The sequence below is a fragment of the Conger conger genome, chromosome 11 (assembly GCF_963514075.1).
Source record: "Conger conger chromosome 11, fConCon1.1, whole genome shotgun sequence".
NCBI classification, from domain to species: domain Eukaryota; kingdom Metazoa; phylum Chordata; class Actinopteri; order Anguilliformes; family Congridae; genus Conger; species Conger conger.
Window position 1 is genome coordinate 10,662,964 of NC_083770.1, and position 16,264 is coordinate 10,679,227.

Sequence of the window (16,264 nt, forward strand, 5' to 3'; positions counted from 1 at the left end):
TGCCATCTGCTGATCACCTGTAGCAATAACACCGGCCTAAAATGTACCCTCTGCTTTTAATTTTATTATTATTATTTAGTTTTTAAATATTTATTGTACTTTGAGCGCTGTATGAAGAATATGATATAAACCTGTCTCGAATCAGTCGAGAGGCATCTAAAAAATGTTGTAATAATTGTATTTTAAATATGATTTGAATTTAACAGCTGTTAAACATTCATTTGTATTAAGGCCAATTTGTCCCTTGCTTTTAATAACTGTACTTTTTATCCCACAACTACACTCTTCATAGGAAATGAACACAAAAATTAAGTAACAAAAAAAATGAGTGAAAATGAACCAATATTTCTGAGGAAATTAAAAATCCTGGAAGCTGGTTTTTACAACCGTGCTTCACATCACTGAAGTAAGGCAGCGCTTTTCCACCAGCCAACGTTTTTCACCCGTTATTACCGGTGAACCTGACAACCAATCACACCACGAGGCTTTCACACCGGCGCCTGAAACCGGCCAACCAGAACTTCCCCGAACAGACCTCCACACACGCCCCGCACCGAATATTCAACCTCATCCAGCACACTCCACACTCCTCATTACATTTCACTCCACACACCTATGGCCAGAGAGAGAAGGAACCACAGTCACGTGAAACGGCTTTTATTAGAGCTTTTTAAACAAACGTACAATATTAAGTGAAAAACAACGCGACTGGACACCATCGCTATGAGGCCCAGACGGCGCCATCTTGTTTGGCCCCGTTAATGGAATGCAAGGATTAATCGTTAAGGCTCATAGTGACATCATCTATATACATTAGAACACAGCAGGCACTGCGGTTACCTGGGGAACAGGTAGTGCAGAAACGCTGAACAGAAAGACAGTGTTAATATGCTAATTTAATTTAGCACATCCCTGGGTGTAGTGCCTATGATCCCAGAACTGACCTATCCGCACGAATGTGCCACATGACTGATTTGTAACAGGACAAAACATAACTGCTTCAGGCTAAAAGAGGCTCGGGCTGTTGCTAACCTGACCTCCGACCCTTGACCCCACAGCTCAGAACCTCAGCAACCTCCAATGGAGTAGCAGCTTCTATGAAAATGGCAGGCCCCGATTGGCTGCTACAGATGCTCCTTCAGGAACTCCGTCATGTAGTCTGCGAGGGCTCGAGTGTCGTCCAGCGTCACAGCATTATACAGAGACGCCCGAATTCCCCCGACCGACCTGCAGGGGGCGCAACAAGACCGTTAATAACACAGCATTGTTCAGAGACGCCCGCATTCCCCCGACCGACCTGCAGGGGGCGCAACAAGACCGTTAATAACACAGCATTGTTCAGAGACGCCCGCATTCCCCCGACCGACCTGCAGGGGGCGCAACAAGACCGTTAATAACACAGCATTGTTCAGAGACGCCCGCATTCCCCCGACCGACCTACAGGGGGCGCAACAAGATAAATCCCCCCCACCCAAATTCCCCCCAATGGCCAAATTCCCCCGACCAACACCACAGATTTAATCTGCGCTTCGACACATCCCAGTTGGTGGTCCACACAAATCCAACCTTCAAAAACGGCAAACTGCGGTCAGGTCAACAATGCTTGACCAGGACTGGAACGGAGTGTAGCACTGTCGTTTTAATCACAGATCTAAATGCTACTGAACCTGTGAGTTTACAGGAGCGGTATCCCACCTGTGTGTTTACAGAGGTGCGTTCAAGATCGTGAATGTCAGCTCAAGTTAGCTCACGGTTTGAAAAGGTCGTGCGCCGCAAACAGAAATGGCTGTCCACGGGGAAGACGCGGAGAGAACTAAAGTTGATAATTACCTGGCTGTTATAATACACTTTATTCAATGTAATATTTGTTCTTACCATAAAAAAATTAATCACAGATAAGCAACGAATCAGCTAGCAGGCATTGTTAAATATAAGTCGCACCATTTGTATTCAAAAGGCATTGGTGGGGAACTAAATGAAATGCTCATTTAAAATCGTTCAACAGGAATTGTTTGCTGCAAACATAGTTCACCGTGAACTGCGGTCTTGAACGCACCTTACTGACATACAGAACCTGCTGTATGTCACTAAACCTACAGGTATGTTTCTAAACCGATGTGCTTACAGGTGTGGTGTACTACCTGGGTGTTTAAAGGTATGTCACTACACCTACAGGTATGTTTCTAAACCGATGTGCTTACAGGTGTGGTGTACTACCTGTGTGTTTAAAGGTATGTCACTAAACCTACAGGTATGTTTCTAAACCGATGTGCTTACAGGTGTGGTGTACTACCTGTGTGTTTAAAGGTATGTCACTAAACCTACAGGTATGTTTCTAAACCGATGTGCTTACAGGTGTGGTGTACTACCTGTGTGTTTAAAGGTATGTCACTAAACCTACAGGTATGTTTCTAAACCGATGTGCTTCCAGGTGTGGCATCCTACCTGTGCCCTTTTAGCGAGATCATTCCGAGTTTGGAAGCTCCATCCAGGAATTTCTTCTCCAGGGCGTCGTCCCCGTCCTTCTTCCCGATGCGGAACGGCACGTTCATCCGGCTACGGCATGAGGACTCCACCGGGCACCTGGGGGGGGCACATCACACCTCACAGTAAAAACACGGCACCCCCCAACACACAGTCCTGCGCAGAGAGATCAGCCCGCAGCCCCGAGAGGGATCAGCTCACACGTAGAATCCGTTGGATCCGTTGACGATGTCGTAGATGAGGCCGGATTTCTCCTTGTTGAGTTTCTCCATGGCGGCCGCGCCGCCACAGTTCTTCACCCACTCCAGAACCAGACCCGTGATGTAGATGCTGAGGGAGGGAACGAGCGTCAAGAGGGGAACTGCAGCGACTAACACCCTCAGACCACAACACTGTTTATCCCTCCCCCTTCTCTGTGAACGCGCTGATGTTGAAACGCCATTGGCTGTGGCAACCAATTTTCAACCAATGAGCTTGAATTATTGTACAGCCATACAGTGTTTTGCTACAGAGTGTCAGTGCGTCAACTGTATATTTTGAAACCCAAATTAAAGGGACTATAAACACAGGCAGAGGGTGAGTCAACATGTCAGTGAGCCTTTTTCAATGATAGGAAGGGATTTACAATGGTCTTGCAACAATGTTTTAACACAAAAATATTTCCTATTACATACCTTTAACAATTACCATTATTATTCAAAGGTTCTGTAACCATAACAGGCATCAGATAACAGCACAAGACAATAAATCTCCAGAGAGACATAAGGAGAGGGGGGGGGGGCAGAGAGAGAAGGGTTTGTTACTTTATGTGAAGCACGGTTGTAAAAACCAGCTTCCAGTGTGCTACAGAAAAGCACTATTATAACCATCCCCTCTTAGGGCCGTTTTACACTTCTGCGGAGTGCAGCACGTAAGAATGGGTCTGTGTAGGGGTTGTGTGGTATGGGTCTGTGTGTGGTATTGGTCTGTGTGTGGTATGGGTCTGTGTAGGGGTTGTGTGGTATGGGTCTGTGTGTGGTATGGGTCTGTGTAGGGGTTGTGTGGTATGGGTCTGTGTGGGGGTTGTGTGGTATGGGTCTGTGTGTGGTATGGGTCTGTGTAGGGGTTGTGTGGTATGGGTCTGTGTAGGGGTTGTGTGGTATGGGTCTGTGTAGGGGTTGTGTGGTATGGGTCTGTGTAGGGGTTGTGTGGTATGGGTCTGTGTAGGGGTTGTGTGGTATGGGTCTGTGTAGGGGTTGTGTGGTATGGGTCTGTGTAGGGGTTGTGTGGTATGGGTCTGTGTAGGGGTTGTGTGGTATGGGTCTGTGTAGGGGTTGTGTGGTATGGGTCTGTGTAGGGGTTGTGTGGTATGGGTCTGTGTGTGGTATGGGTCTGTGTAGGGGTTGTGTGGTATGGGTCTGTGTAGGGGTTGTGTGGTATGGGTCTGTGTAGGGGTTGTGTGGTATGGGTCTGTGTAGGGGTTGTGTGGTATGGGTCTGTGTGTGGTATGGGTCTGTGTGGGGGTTGTGTGGTATGGGTCTGTGTGTGGTATGGGTCTGTGTGGGGGTTGTGTGGTATGGGTCTGTGTGTGGTATGGGTGTGTGGTATGGGTCTGTGTGGGGGTTGTGTGGTATGGGTCTGTGTGTGGTATGGGTGTGTGGTATGGGTCTGTGTAGGGGTTGTGTGGTATGGGTGTGTGTGTGGTATGGGTGTGTGGTATGGGTCTGTGTGTGGTATGGGTCTGTGTAGGGGGTGTGTGGTATGGGTGTGTGGTATGGGTCTGTGTAGGGGGTGTGTGGTATGGGTGTGTGGTATGGGTCTGTGTAGGGGGTGTGTGGTATGGGTGTGTGGTATGGGTCTGTGTAGGGGGTGTGTGGTATGGGTGTGTGGTATGGGTCTGTGTAGGAGACTGTTTGACCACTTTTTAGTTCACAGCCACTGCCCACCTACAGCACACAGATGATGGCTGGTTGACTGGTGATGTGAGGCGAGGTATAACAGTCATTAGTATAATATTAGTTCACTTCCTGATAATTGTACATTTTATTGAGCGTTTTGATCAGACGCAACTATACAGTTTTTTAACTGTACCGCAGGGGTGCACAACTCCGGTCCTCGAGGGCCAGTCTGCGTACTGGTTTCTGTTCAAACCAATTGCCTTGGTTTTAATTTGCTGACAGCTCCATAAATTACCCTGGTTCAAGCCTGCACTTGAGCACAGTAAAATCAAGGGATTGGCCCTTGCTGTGCACCCCTTCTCTACCGGCATACTTCCATCAATAAATAAATATGAAAAATACTTTAGGTTTCGTAGCAGAAATGCGATTCCGGCGGCCTTGTGCAACAGGGTGCACGAGTATAAACGCTCTGCTCGTTGGCGCGAATCGCTAAAACTAGGGCGACTACGCAGAAGAACAGAAGAGCCCGAAGGCCCCGTGCCCTGTGCGTGGCAGACACGGCGTCGGCGTGCCGTACCTGAAGCAGGGCGGGGTGTTGTACAGGGAGTTGTTCCCGGCCTGCACCTTGTAGTCGAGGACGATGGGGCACTCCTTCAGAGCCTTCCCCAGCAGGTCCTCCCGCACGATGACCGCGGTCACCCCCGCACACCCGATGTTCTTCTGCGCCCCCGCGAAGATCAGCCCGAACTGCGACCGCAGAGAGACCGTAAGCCAGCGGGGTTTAGCGCTCACAGACACAGGACCGCAGAGAGACCGTAAGCCAGCGGGGTTTAGCGCTCACAGACACAGGACCGCAGAGAGACCGTAAGCCAGCGGGGTTTAGCGCTCACGGACACAGGACCGCAGAGAGACCGTAAGCCAGCGGGGTTTAGCGCTCACGGACACAGGACCGCAGAGAGACCGTCAGTCTGCCAGTGGTCAAGAGGTTCACTTGTTTTTCAGACCAAATGTCAGAATGGGGAAGAAATGTGATCTCGGTGACTTTGACCGTGGAATGATTGTTGTGTGGCATTTCAGAAACTGCTGATGTCCAGGTATTTTCACACAAAACACACTCTACAGTGCACACTCTGCAGAGAATGGTGTGAAAAAACAAAAAACATCCAGTGAGCAGCAGTTCTGCAGGCAGAAACGCCTTGTTAATGAGAGAGGTCAGAGGAGAAGGGCCAGACAGGTCAAAGCTGATAGGAAGGTGACAGTAACTCAAATAACCACACACTACAACAGTGGTATGCAGAAGAGCATCTCTGAACACACAACGCGTCAAACCTCTTTACAGCAGCAGAAGACTTGATAGGTCTAAAAAACAAAATCTAATAAATACCTAATAAAGTGCTCACTGAGCGTATATAAAATTAAATGTGCTATTCTGTTGTCTTGCTGCTTAGATCGGTGCATTATTGCAAATTTATATGGCTGAATGAGTAACTGGAATCAATTACGGCAGCAGTAATTGGTAGGAGTTAAAACCTACATACACAGCCCTCCGTGGCAATGAGCTTGAGTACTAAATCCAGGTCCTGCGGTCAAAGTTATACATAGGGCCCACTATGAGAACCAGGGGCTATGAGATGCATGTTCAACAGGAGCCGCAGTGTAATGGTGTATTGCTATTAATACACATGCACAGCACTGCATTATGTCACGTTACATGCAGACAGACCTCTCACCTTTGACACGTCCACCGGCCGGGACAGGATGTTGGAGGACATGTCGCAGACCAGCACGACGCCCTTGGTGTCGGGGACGAAGTTGAACTCCACGCCGTGGATGGTCTCGTTGGCGCAGTAGTACACGTAGGAGGCCGCAGGGTTCAGGGTCCAGCTGTCAGGGTCAGGGACCGCTGCGGGCCGACCACAACGTGACCGCAACGTTTAAGCACCTTCGTAACCAACGCAACCACACACAAACTCATAATAAACATAGCCACACAGAAAAAGGGATAGCTGTTCGGTGGTGATTCCCAGCCCACATTAAATCAATCAAGACCTTACAATTTGACAAAAATGAGTTAGTGTCATAAATATGTTGTCTGTAGGGCACTAAATATAAATGTGATAAATAAGGTTTAAAAGTATGAAAAAATACTACATTTAAAAAGGTTGTATCTGCTTCTTGACTTTGGTATATTTGAAGCTCAATATCTGAAAACCACTCAGAATGCAGAAAGGATCTTAGTATCATTAGGTTAAATATCAATGTTATCTGACACACACACACACACACACACACACACACACACACACACACACACACACAGCCTCACTCACTGGTGTAGTGTGTCTATAACACACACGCGCACGCACGCGCACGCGCACGCGCACGCGCACGCGCACGCACACGCACACGCACACGCACACGCACACGCACACGCACACACAGCCTCACTCACTGGTGTAGCGCTCCAGTTTGGGGTGGATGATGTTCACGGTGCCGTATTTCTCGGCCTCCGAGGCGGCCTTGGCGGACCAGGCGCCTGTGACCAGGTAGTCCGCACACCGGCTCTCCTTCAGGCCAATCAGGTTGAGGGCGACGGCGCTGAACTGTCCGGTCCCGCCCCCCTGCAGGAACATCACCTTGTAGTTCTCAGGGATGTCACTGCGGGAGGAGTTGAATTAGTATGAATAAAAACACTTAAAAAGAGGTGAGGCAAGAACATTAAGAGGAAAAACAATGTTGCTACAATAAGAACAATTACAGGACAGGAATAAGTATTTATCATTATCATTATGAAGTTTCTGTCATCGGATTCGGTACCCGGACAAGCAAGCTGGTCAGGTTAAAGTCACTACTTCATGGCGCAAAGCTGAGTTTGTCTGGCCTCACATGGAGGGGCATAATTGCAAATCGGCTGTGGGGTTTGCGTATGAACGAGGCTGTCACAAACAGCTGATTGGACATTCAAAATTAGGGTCGGAATTGGATATATTTGTTGGATGCAAATTATTTTAAAAAAAAGAAAGAAAAGGTTGTCTTTTATTCCACAGCTGAATATAATGGCAAAACAAGAAGTTTGAGTTTAGTTATTTGGCTATAATAGCTTTGGTATGTGAGAGACCAGCACATCAACAAAGCAACAAAGTGTCCAACAGGCAGATGGAAATATTTTTCTACCATCCTGCTGAGTTCATACCCAGCTAAGATGCCGGCAACCACATACTTTCTATGCACACTAACAAAGTGCATCTAGAGGTCACACAACACGGTAACACCTGTATTGATTTTTTCAATTTGCACAAGATAAGATAGATAAACATAGTACATGACATTTTTGATGGTTTTTGGGTGAGCGAGTCCCAGTACAGCAGTGTGGAAGTGAATCCTCTGTACAGCAAATTAAGACCAGGTCCTACAGCACGCTGGTTATCCTGAATCTGTGTGCTTACTGAGGGAATGACTACAGATGCAGAGGCTCACTCTGGTGACATCACCAGTATGGGACAGACTGATGCATATGGTCATTCTCGTGACATCAGTATGTGACAAAAGGATGGTTTGGGTTACCGGTAAGGTCTGTTTTTCACCAAACAGAAATTAACTAATGAAACAGCTAGCCCAGAATGTAAAAAGTCAGACAGGAACTAACATGCAGCCACACAAGCGTTCTTTCAAATGTCCTACCATAAAGCATGTTGAATGTGAATGAGTCGTGATGTATTCCCAACCCGGAGAAAAGGAACAACCCAACATCACTTGAAAGCAGAGTCACCAATCGCCTTCCCATCATCCAATCAGATCATTCAGACTAAGCCCCAACATCCAATCAGATTGTCACCACAGCCTACCATCCAATTAGATCAGAGCGGGGTACTTACAGGAGCTCCCTCAACAGGTTCTCAGCCGTGTTCAGGATTTTGCTGAAATCTGAAGTTCGATGACTCATCTCTACATGGAGAGAGGGGAAAAACCTCACAACCTGCTCATATTCCACACATTATACTTTTTTTTATATTATACATGATAATAGACAGGCAGATAGTAAATACCAGAACTACAACCTGTAGTCAAAAAGCAGAAGTATCTGAGAGGCGAAAGGAACATGTGCAGCCTTACCAGGCGCTACTGGAACAGGATTTTGCTCGTGTTTCTGACTCTAACAGATTTGTTTAACTGCTCCTCGGTTCTAACAGTTCAACAAAAAGACAGTGTGGCTCCATACGATCACTATCAGTGCAGGTGCCTCTGGCCTGCATAGCCTACAGCGATATAATGATGCATCTTGTGACGGCACTAGTGTACAGGCGAGTGGCTACGGGGGGGAAGGTATCCTATATTTTGTATGTCTGCTATGAGTGTTAGTACTGAAGTTAAATGGTATTTCAAGATTTTTATTTAGCACCCAGCATACCACACCATGAATGACCCCAACATGTTGTCCACAACATTAGCTATCTAAAGACACCAAACACTGTATGAGGGGAAAACCCATGATCTAGACAGTACTTTTTCAACTTAACAGATCTGGGAGCAATCCACTGAGGTGGCAGAATTGTGCAGAGGCAGCGCAATGATGGGAGCAATAGTCCTGTGTTGGTGAGCTGTCTCTTCCTCAAACCTTGCTGACCCTGTGTCAATATGGTAAACACAGTCTGTTTCCTTTTGGGGGGCTGCAGAGAGGCACACATCTCTAAAATACCCTACAGTAGTCATACAGTTTACTGCACTGAAGAGAGAAAGAGAGATGGGCGTGTGTGAGAGCAAGAGTAAAATAAAAACTGAGAGGGGTGGGGAAAGGGGAGAGGAGAGAAAAGAGAGAGGGGTGGGGAAAGGGGAGAGGAGAGAAAATAGGGGTGGGGAAAGGGGAGAAGAGAGAAAAGAGAGAGGGGTGGGGAAAGGGGAGAAGAGAGAAAAGAGAGAGGGGTGGGGAGAGGAGAGGAGAGAAAGAGAGAGGGGTGGGGAAAGGGGAGAGGAGAGAGAGGGGTGGGGAAAGAGGATGAGGACAGAAGGCAGGTGGAGTATCACACAGTCCTCTCACCCAGAACACTAATCCCAGTGCCATTATAATCCAGGAGTTCCTTCTGAGCTTCCAAAAGGACCTGCCAGGCAGACAGGAAGGAGGGAGATGAGATGGGTCACATTACACACGAGCATCGCGCAGATGCGGCACAATGTACAAACTTGTGACAACAGTTCGCTGTGAAAAGTCAAGTTTATACATATACTTTTATTATTATTGTATTATCTTTATGTTCTGCATGATCACAAGAGTAACAAGGCAGCCCACTATTCCCTGGTGCCATGCAAGATACTTTAATCCTGGACATCTAGTTAAAGTGAAAATACACAGAAGCAAACATGTGGATTGCTTCAGTGCATTTTCACTTTAACTAGAAGTCAAACAGATCTAGATGAAAATACTGGCAAAGAAATACATCAATGATCAATGTCAACACCAAACAAAAGCTGAATGACGTTCAGTCTCATATTAATCGCGTCATCTCAAATCTAAATGTTTTACGAATATAGACAGCAAAAATAACACCTATTACCGCCATCATGCTGAGACATTTATATCATCAATGCAATTATTACAAACCTTCTCAGGCAGTGCCTTTACAGAGGTGCGTGGGGCACACAGATAAATGTATAACTCAATTTGCCGAGCGCAGATAAAAATGATTGTGAGCCGTCAGTGCGTTCGTGTTTACCAGGGATAAACACAAGCGGTAAAGGCCTGTGAAGTCCCCCGCCTCTAGCGGTCGCAGTCGCCTGACGAAGCGTGAATGAATGGCTGATGCAACTTCAACAATTGTGTTCGGGTTTCTAAACCAGACCACGCGAACATTCCGTATCATTCCTCGTTATGTTTTTCCATGCATGACAACATCAACTGTTACCAAAATATGATTATGCAATATTCTTTTATTATTTTATTTTAAATAACACTAGCTAGCTAGCCAGCCATTCCCCCCCAAAAAAGAGCAGAACCCGGCTTTAAATCTTCACAATGGTCGCCAATTTCCGAGTAAATAGTCATATACAGTTTTACTACCATGCATTGGTTAGGTTCCTAGCTAGATAATAAATCCGTAATCTTGCAATCTGTATATTGAGTCTCTGCAATAAACACACGCGGTTATAAATACTGTTCATATTCTATTCGCATGCATGTACAGCAGGTTGTTCTAGCAAAAACCCAGGCTACTTACCGTCTGTGGAAGTTTTCCTGGTCCTGCGCCGAAGTAGCGAGTTTGCTTCTTGTCCATGATGCTGGGGCAGTCCGCGCAGGCAGCAGCGTTTTTTTCTGTGATGCTAAATCGCCGGAGTGACTGACCTACTTTGGCTTTCTTAAATCGGTCACCGCAACCCACCCTCCGTCCGCTCAGCCTCCCAAACCGCGTTTCTGCCCCCCTTCGCTCATAGGCCGTGCCGCACTGCGCGACACACGATTGGCTGCCGTGGATTGCGGGTCCGTGCGATTGGTTGGACGCTCACGAGACCCGACCGTGATCATAAAGTTTGTGATTTGCAGCTGAAATTGAATTGCCGTTTGTGGTTATAAGAAATCCGAGGGTTTTTTATTATTCGCGTCTAGTATATCTGAAGCCTGAAATTCACATCGAAGTGCATGACACTGCTGGCGTCTGCAACGTTTTTTTATTGGCACAATGCAAATGACATGTAGGGCTTTTCAGGTCGTAGGCATGCGTGCACATGTCACAGCGTGGATATCCATCATACCATTCAGTATATTTAACAGTGTGAGTTTATGAAAGTGGGTTTTGTTCATTATCCAAATCTGTCACTTTACAAACTTAAAACCAATCAATCAAAAGAGGGTTTCCCAGCTACAGTCCTGGACAGCGACAACATCTCCGGCTCAATTCTTGTGGTTTCTTAAACATGCAACTCACCTGACGTAGTTTCTTGGGTCTGAATTAGTTAATGAATTGTAGGTGAAAAACAAAATGTCTGTGTGGCTCTCCAGGACCACGGTTGGGGACCCCCGATTTAGAGGAACAGTTCAGCCCAGCACACAGTTCAGGGCATTTACTGTAGCACCGAGACCTTCATTTCACGCATACCACCGCAAACCTGAATCAGACTACATCAGCAGGGTCGTCCAATACAGACTGCCATTTATTGCGAAACACACCTGCGAAAACAAGCCACAGCTTGGCATCTCGGGTTTGGGAAATAAAAAAATTTAAAAAAACCTGCATGTTGGCACCCTTGCAGCAAAAGGCATTAAAAAGAGATTAGTGAGGGAGGGGCGGGTCCTGAGAAGGGCCTGTGCAGCAGGCGGGGCTCAGAACCCCAGATCGGACCCGGGTCCCAGGCTGCTCAGGGACTGGATCTGTTCCAGGAGCTCCGATTCCGACCCGCTCCTGCCCCCTCCGGACCCCCGCGACCCCCCTCTCGTGCTAGGGCTGTCCCTGTGGGAGCCGTTGCTGTGGGAGCCGTTGCTGTGGGAGCCGTTGCTGTGGGAGCCGTTGCCGCGGGAGCGGTTTCTGCGGAAGCGGTTGGAGGGGGAGGCTCCACCAGACCCTGGATGCGCCGCGGGTTCCAGGGGAGGGGACTCCCGCGCCTCCCGCCACTCTTCAGCGGGCTGCTCCCTCCAGCCTGAGGGCCCTCGCCCACTCCCCACCGAGCTGCCCGAAGGACTGACGGCCGCTTCCTGGGCATCCCGTTCCGTTTGGAAGTCCCCCGGCGGAGTTACAGCGCCCCCTGTGGAGCCGTCAGGCTGGTGCACCAGAGGAACAGGGAGCTCTTCTCTTACCTACAGGGCCATTACATGGGTTAATCACACAGGCTAATGTACAGGCACAGGCTAATGCAGGGAAACACATTAGCATAGAGTCACAGGTTAATGCAGGGACACACGTTAGCATAGAGTCACAGGTTAATGCAGGGACACACGTTAGCATAGAGTCACAGGCTAATGCAGGGACACACGTTAGCATAGAGTCACAGGTTAATGCAGGGACTCAGGTTAATCACACAGGCTAATCCAGGGACACACGTTAGCAAAGAGTCACAGACTAATGTAGGGATACACATTAGCATAGGGACACAGGTTAGCATAAGGACAGGTTAGCATGTGGACACAGGCGGTCACTTGGTATGTTCAGTCGTAGTTCTCCATAAAATCACCTGGGCAAAAGTGCCTGCGACACCCTCAAGCATTCCTTAGCAGTGACCCAGGTGTATCTGGAGGATGTTTAGCCTTCCCAATTGCAGTCAGCCATTGTTTTTGCTTGGCTGTGGTAACATTAAACCCTTGCAATTTGACAAACTTCAGCAAAGGGCCTTATTTCTATTAGACGTTCAGCATCAAAGTAAACTGAACTGAACCAATTTCTTTCCCCCGTTAGTGCTAACAAGTAGAAAAACAGCTTCCAGGCGAAGTTGTAATGCTCAGCTCCTCCATTTGCTTTCAGTATAAGTGGAAACCTGTCATTCCTCGACACCCACCCTTCCAGCACTACACGTGGGCACTCACTACAAGGTAGAGAGAGCTCGTTTCAATCAGGAGGACAGCTACTCTTCTACAAACAAAGGAAAAACCCAGAGTGGAATTACCTTTTATGTAAGGATACAGGCTAGCAGAGACACAGGCCCAAATTGCCATGCACTGTTGGTATGATAAAGGTCAAAGGTAATACTGATCACAATAATCTGTGCTGACTGACCAGCGCCTGTGTCATGTGACCCCGGCAGTGCAGAGCACATGACCACCATGTCATTATCCTGTTATACAATCACATGCTCCCTGAAACAATGAATTAACTCTGCCTCTCTTCCACACACATATGCGTGCACGCACACACATAAAAACATGCACGCACACGCACACAAAAATATGCATGCACACACATGCCAAAACATGTAAACGCACACAGACATACACACGTAAAAACATGCACACACACAAGCACACACATGCATCTGCACACACACATAACATACACATAAAAATATGCACGCGCGCACACGCACACAGCTGTACGTACTGCCAGCATGGGGTCTCTCGTGTTGGGGATAAGGGTGGAGGAGAATTGGGGTCGGCTAGACGGCTGCAGCTGGGACTGATCCAACCCCGCCATGGATGCCAGCTGGCCCAGCCTGAGAGGAGAGGGGCAGAGCAGCCCTACCTGTGAGTACCACACACACCTGTATACAACACACTCACCTGTATAAAGCACACAACCTGTACACAACACACACCTGTATAAAGCACACACACCTGTATACAACACACTCACCTGTATAAATCACACACCTGTATACAACACACTCACCTGTGTACCACACACACCTGTATACAACACACTCACCTGTATAAAGCACTCACCTGTGTACCAGACATGCCTGTATACAACACACTCACCTGTATAAAGCACTCACCTGTATACAACACTCACCTGCATACCACACACGCCTGTATAACACACCCACCTGAGTACCACACACACTGTATATAACACAAACATCTGTGTACCACATCACTTGTAATTAACACACTCACCCGCGTACTTATCTCAGCAGTAAATAACACTCACCTGTGAGTAACATACCCCTCCAGGCTCTTGCAAACTGTTGGGAACTAGTTTTTATTATTGGCTTTGAAATGCAGACAAAACAGTTTATAAATTAATTGAGCAAATTTGCATTATCTATATGACTTGCGTAGCCGGCTCTGTCATTCATCGGGAATGCCGTCTGTTCGGTCTCTATTACTGCCCTAACAAACTCAGCATAGTTTTTATGACTTTATGAAGAGCACACGCTATCCTGCCCCCAGCCTCCTAAACCCTGCAGCCCAACATTCCACTTGCTGAAAGGAACAAAGACCTTTTAAGTGGATTTAAGTGAATAAACTGAATCAAACGGAAATCATCGATTGAAAATCTCAATGTTGATACAGATAATGGTTGTTGAATCCTGACAGTTGAAATCTGCATTTTGGCAGCTTCGGGCAGTAACCAACGTGTTGCGATTTGGTTTTGTTACATGGAATATATGCTCAGTGAGAACTTTATTAGGTATTTATTAGACTTATTTTTTAGACTTCCAGTGCTGTAGCCTATCCACTTAAGAGGTTTGATGCGTTGTGTGTTCAGAGATGCACTTCTGCATACCACTGTTGTGATGTATGGTTATTTGCGTTACTGTCACTGTGAAAATCCCAGGAGATCAGAGATACTCAAACCACCCTGTCTGCCACCAACAATCATTCCACGGTCAAAGTCACTTAGATCACATTTTTTCCCCATTCTGTTGGTTGATGTGAGCATGAACTGAAGCTCCTGACCCGTATCTACATGATTGTATGCATTGCACTGCTGCCACACAATTGGCTGATTAGACATTACACCTACATATTCATGCGATTAAGGTAAAAATGTTCCTAATAAAGTGCTTGGTGAGAGTATAGTTTCTTGTGCAGGTTGAAACTGACTGTATTTAACAACTATTTGTCTACAAGTATTACCTTTATTGTTATAAGCAGAAGGAACCTCTTTCTTAAGAGGTATTCGATAACTTAGCATGTGTACCTTCTACAATATTTATGTTTGGTCTCCTTAGAAAGAGACTAAAATCACGAATACTTCGATAACAATATCAGAGAGCTCAGTTCTGCGTTTAACAACACAAGGGAACTTTAACACGTAGCCAGTTTCAGCTGAGACAGGTCTGCCTCTCCCACACCTTCAGTTCTCAGCCGTGCCCATCGGAGGGCAAGCCCCCCTCCTCCCCCCTTTTTTTTGCAAGCACAGAAAGCAGGCCTTCCTTGTCATGGATGGCTTTTTCACACTGACACTTCCAGGGAGTCAGACAGTGGACATTTGGGGGGTTGATATTTGCTGCTGGTGTGCGCAGAGGATTCGGTCTTACAGCTGCTCTGGCAATATCTACGTTTTCATCAGTGATTTCAGGAAGATTCAGCTGCCTTTGGGTCTTTGGACTTTCAGTTTGGTGGGGCTGTTTTGGGAGACGCACGCTGGGGTTTGGCGCTTTCTTTCCTTCCTTCCTTTCTTTCGTGACTGTCTAGGTCTGTTACATTCTCCGTTTAAGATAGTTGACCCTCTTCCTTAGATTTAGACAGGGATTATTCTGTAACTTAATACAGCTCTTAACTTTTTCATTGTGAGTTATGCATTTTTTGATAGACGTTGATCCAACCAGTTGCTCTGCCGATCAACAAATTCAGCTATTTATTTGGTAATTATTAGCAAAAGATATCAATGAACAAATTTACATTTAATACATTTATTTCACAAGTTGGTGAGGTGAAGGGCTTTAACAGTTGTTGCGCTCGTGTTCGGTATTCAGAGTACCGAGCGTTAAAAGAGGGCGTTAATTGTTGAAACTGCAGAGGAGTAGTGTCAGAGCCGGCCATGGTACCGCCTGAAGAGCGGAGTGAATACGGGCAGGGAAAGAGAAGTTCTGAGAGGAATGGGAGGTTATTCCACCTGCACTGTCTCGCTCTGAGCCGTTCTGTATGGGGGATTCCACTGGCTGTGTTCCCACGTGCAGGTCACACTGCGCTCAGCCAGCCTCCGTTCCAACCACTCAACCACTCAATCACACTATCTGGGTCAGCACTGTGAAAAGGGGGGGGGGGGGGACTCTTTTGTGCACATAAAAAAACCCTTCTTTCATCTCCTGTCTCAGGGAGCAGGAGCATTCTGTGGAATTCAGGGCCCTGAGCATACACGCTCCCTGTGGGCCCCCTTAAAACTGTAGACCAGAGCAAACTTATTAGTCCAGGCCGTTCCCCCCCGCCGCCCCACCCCACTGTGATGCCCCTGCCTGTGAGGGGGTTCCGGAAGCTTCCGTGCTCTGTGGGGAGGGGTACGGTAGGGCACACTGGGACGCGTTCTCTGCGCCTCTTACCC

The 16,264-nt window shown here is 47.3% G+C and overlaps 2 protein-coding genes across 5 annotated transcripts in view; both read right to left on the reverse strand.

Annotated features, from left to right (window-relative positions):
• Positions 1–641: 641 nt before the first annotated feature.
• psat1 (phosphoserine aminotransferase 1) lies at positions 642–10,754 on the reverse strand. The gene is made up of 9 exons (XM_061261378.1): positions 10,571–10,754; positions 9,397–9,457; positions 8,237–8,306; positions 6,814–7,019; positions 6,092–6,264; positions 4,939–5,108; positions 2,686–2,814; positions 2,446–2,583; positions 642–1,227 (listed from the first exon to the last, which is right to left on the reverse strand). Exons 1-9 carry the CDS (start codon positions 10,625–10,627, stop codon positions 1,125–1,127), a joined length of 1,107 nt encoding a protein of 368 aa, XP_061117362.1. The 5' UTR covers positions 10,628–10,754; the 3' UTR covers positions 642–1,124.
• Positions 10,755–10,766: 12 nt separating this feature from the next.
• cep78 (centrosomal protein 78) overlaps positions 10,767–16,264 on the reverse strand; it is a 21,253-nt gene continuing 15,755 nt past the window's right edge. Inside the window, exons 14-17 of one of the 4 annotated variants that reach the window (XR_009710045.1) lie at positions 16,263–16,264; positions 13,376–13,487; positions 11,276–12,141; positions 10,767–10,893 (exon numbers count right to left, since the gene is read on the reverse strand). The exon at positions 16,263–16,264 is cut by the window's right edge and continues 177 nt beyond it. Coding sequence is in view for 3 of the 4 variants with exons in the window: in XM_061261376.1 (XP_061117360.1) it covers positions 11,671–12,141; positions 13,376–13,487; positions 16,263–16,264 (585 nt within the window). In the remaining variant the exon portion in view is untranslated. Of the gene's footprint in view, positions 10,894–10,963; positions 12,142–13,375; positions 13,488–16,262 lie in introns of those variants that run through there. The other 3 variants (XM_061261376.1, XM_061261375.1, XM_061261377.1) reach the window with 3 other exon arrangements.

Excerpts from the sequence above, each read along its gene's own strand:
- psat1 (XM_061261378.1), bottom strand. The coding sequence starts at position 10,627 with ATGGACAAGAAGCAAACTCGCTACTTCGGCGCAGGACCAGGAAAACTT. Across the intron at positions 6,265-6,813 it reads CAAACTGGAGCGCTACACCA|CGGTCCCTGACCCTGACAGC; the intron begins GTGAGTGAGGCT and ends GTCGGCCCGCAG. Across the intron at positions 5,109-6,091 it reads GGCCGGTGGACGTGTCAAAG|TTCGGGCTGATCTTCGCGGG; the intron begins GTGAGAGGTCTG and ends CTGCGGTCGCAG.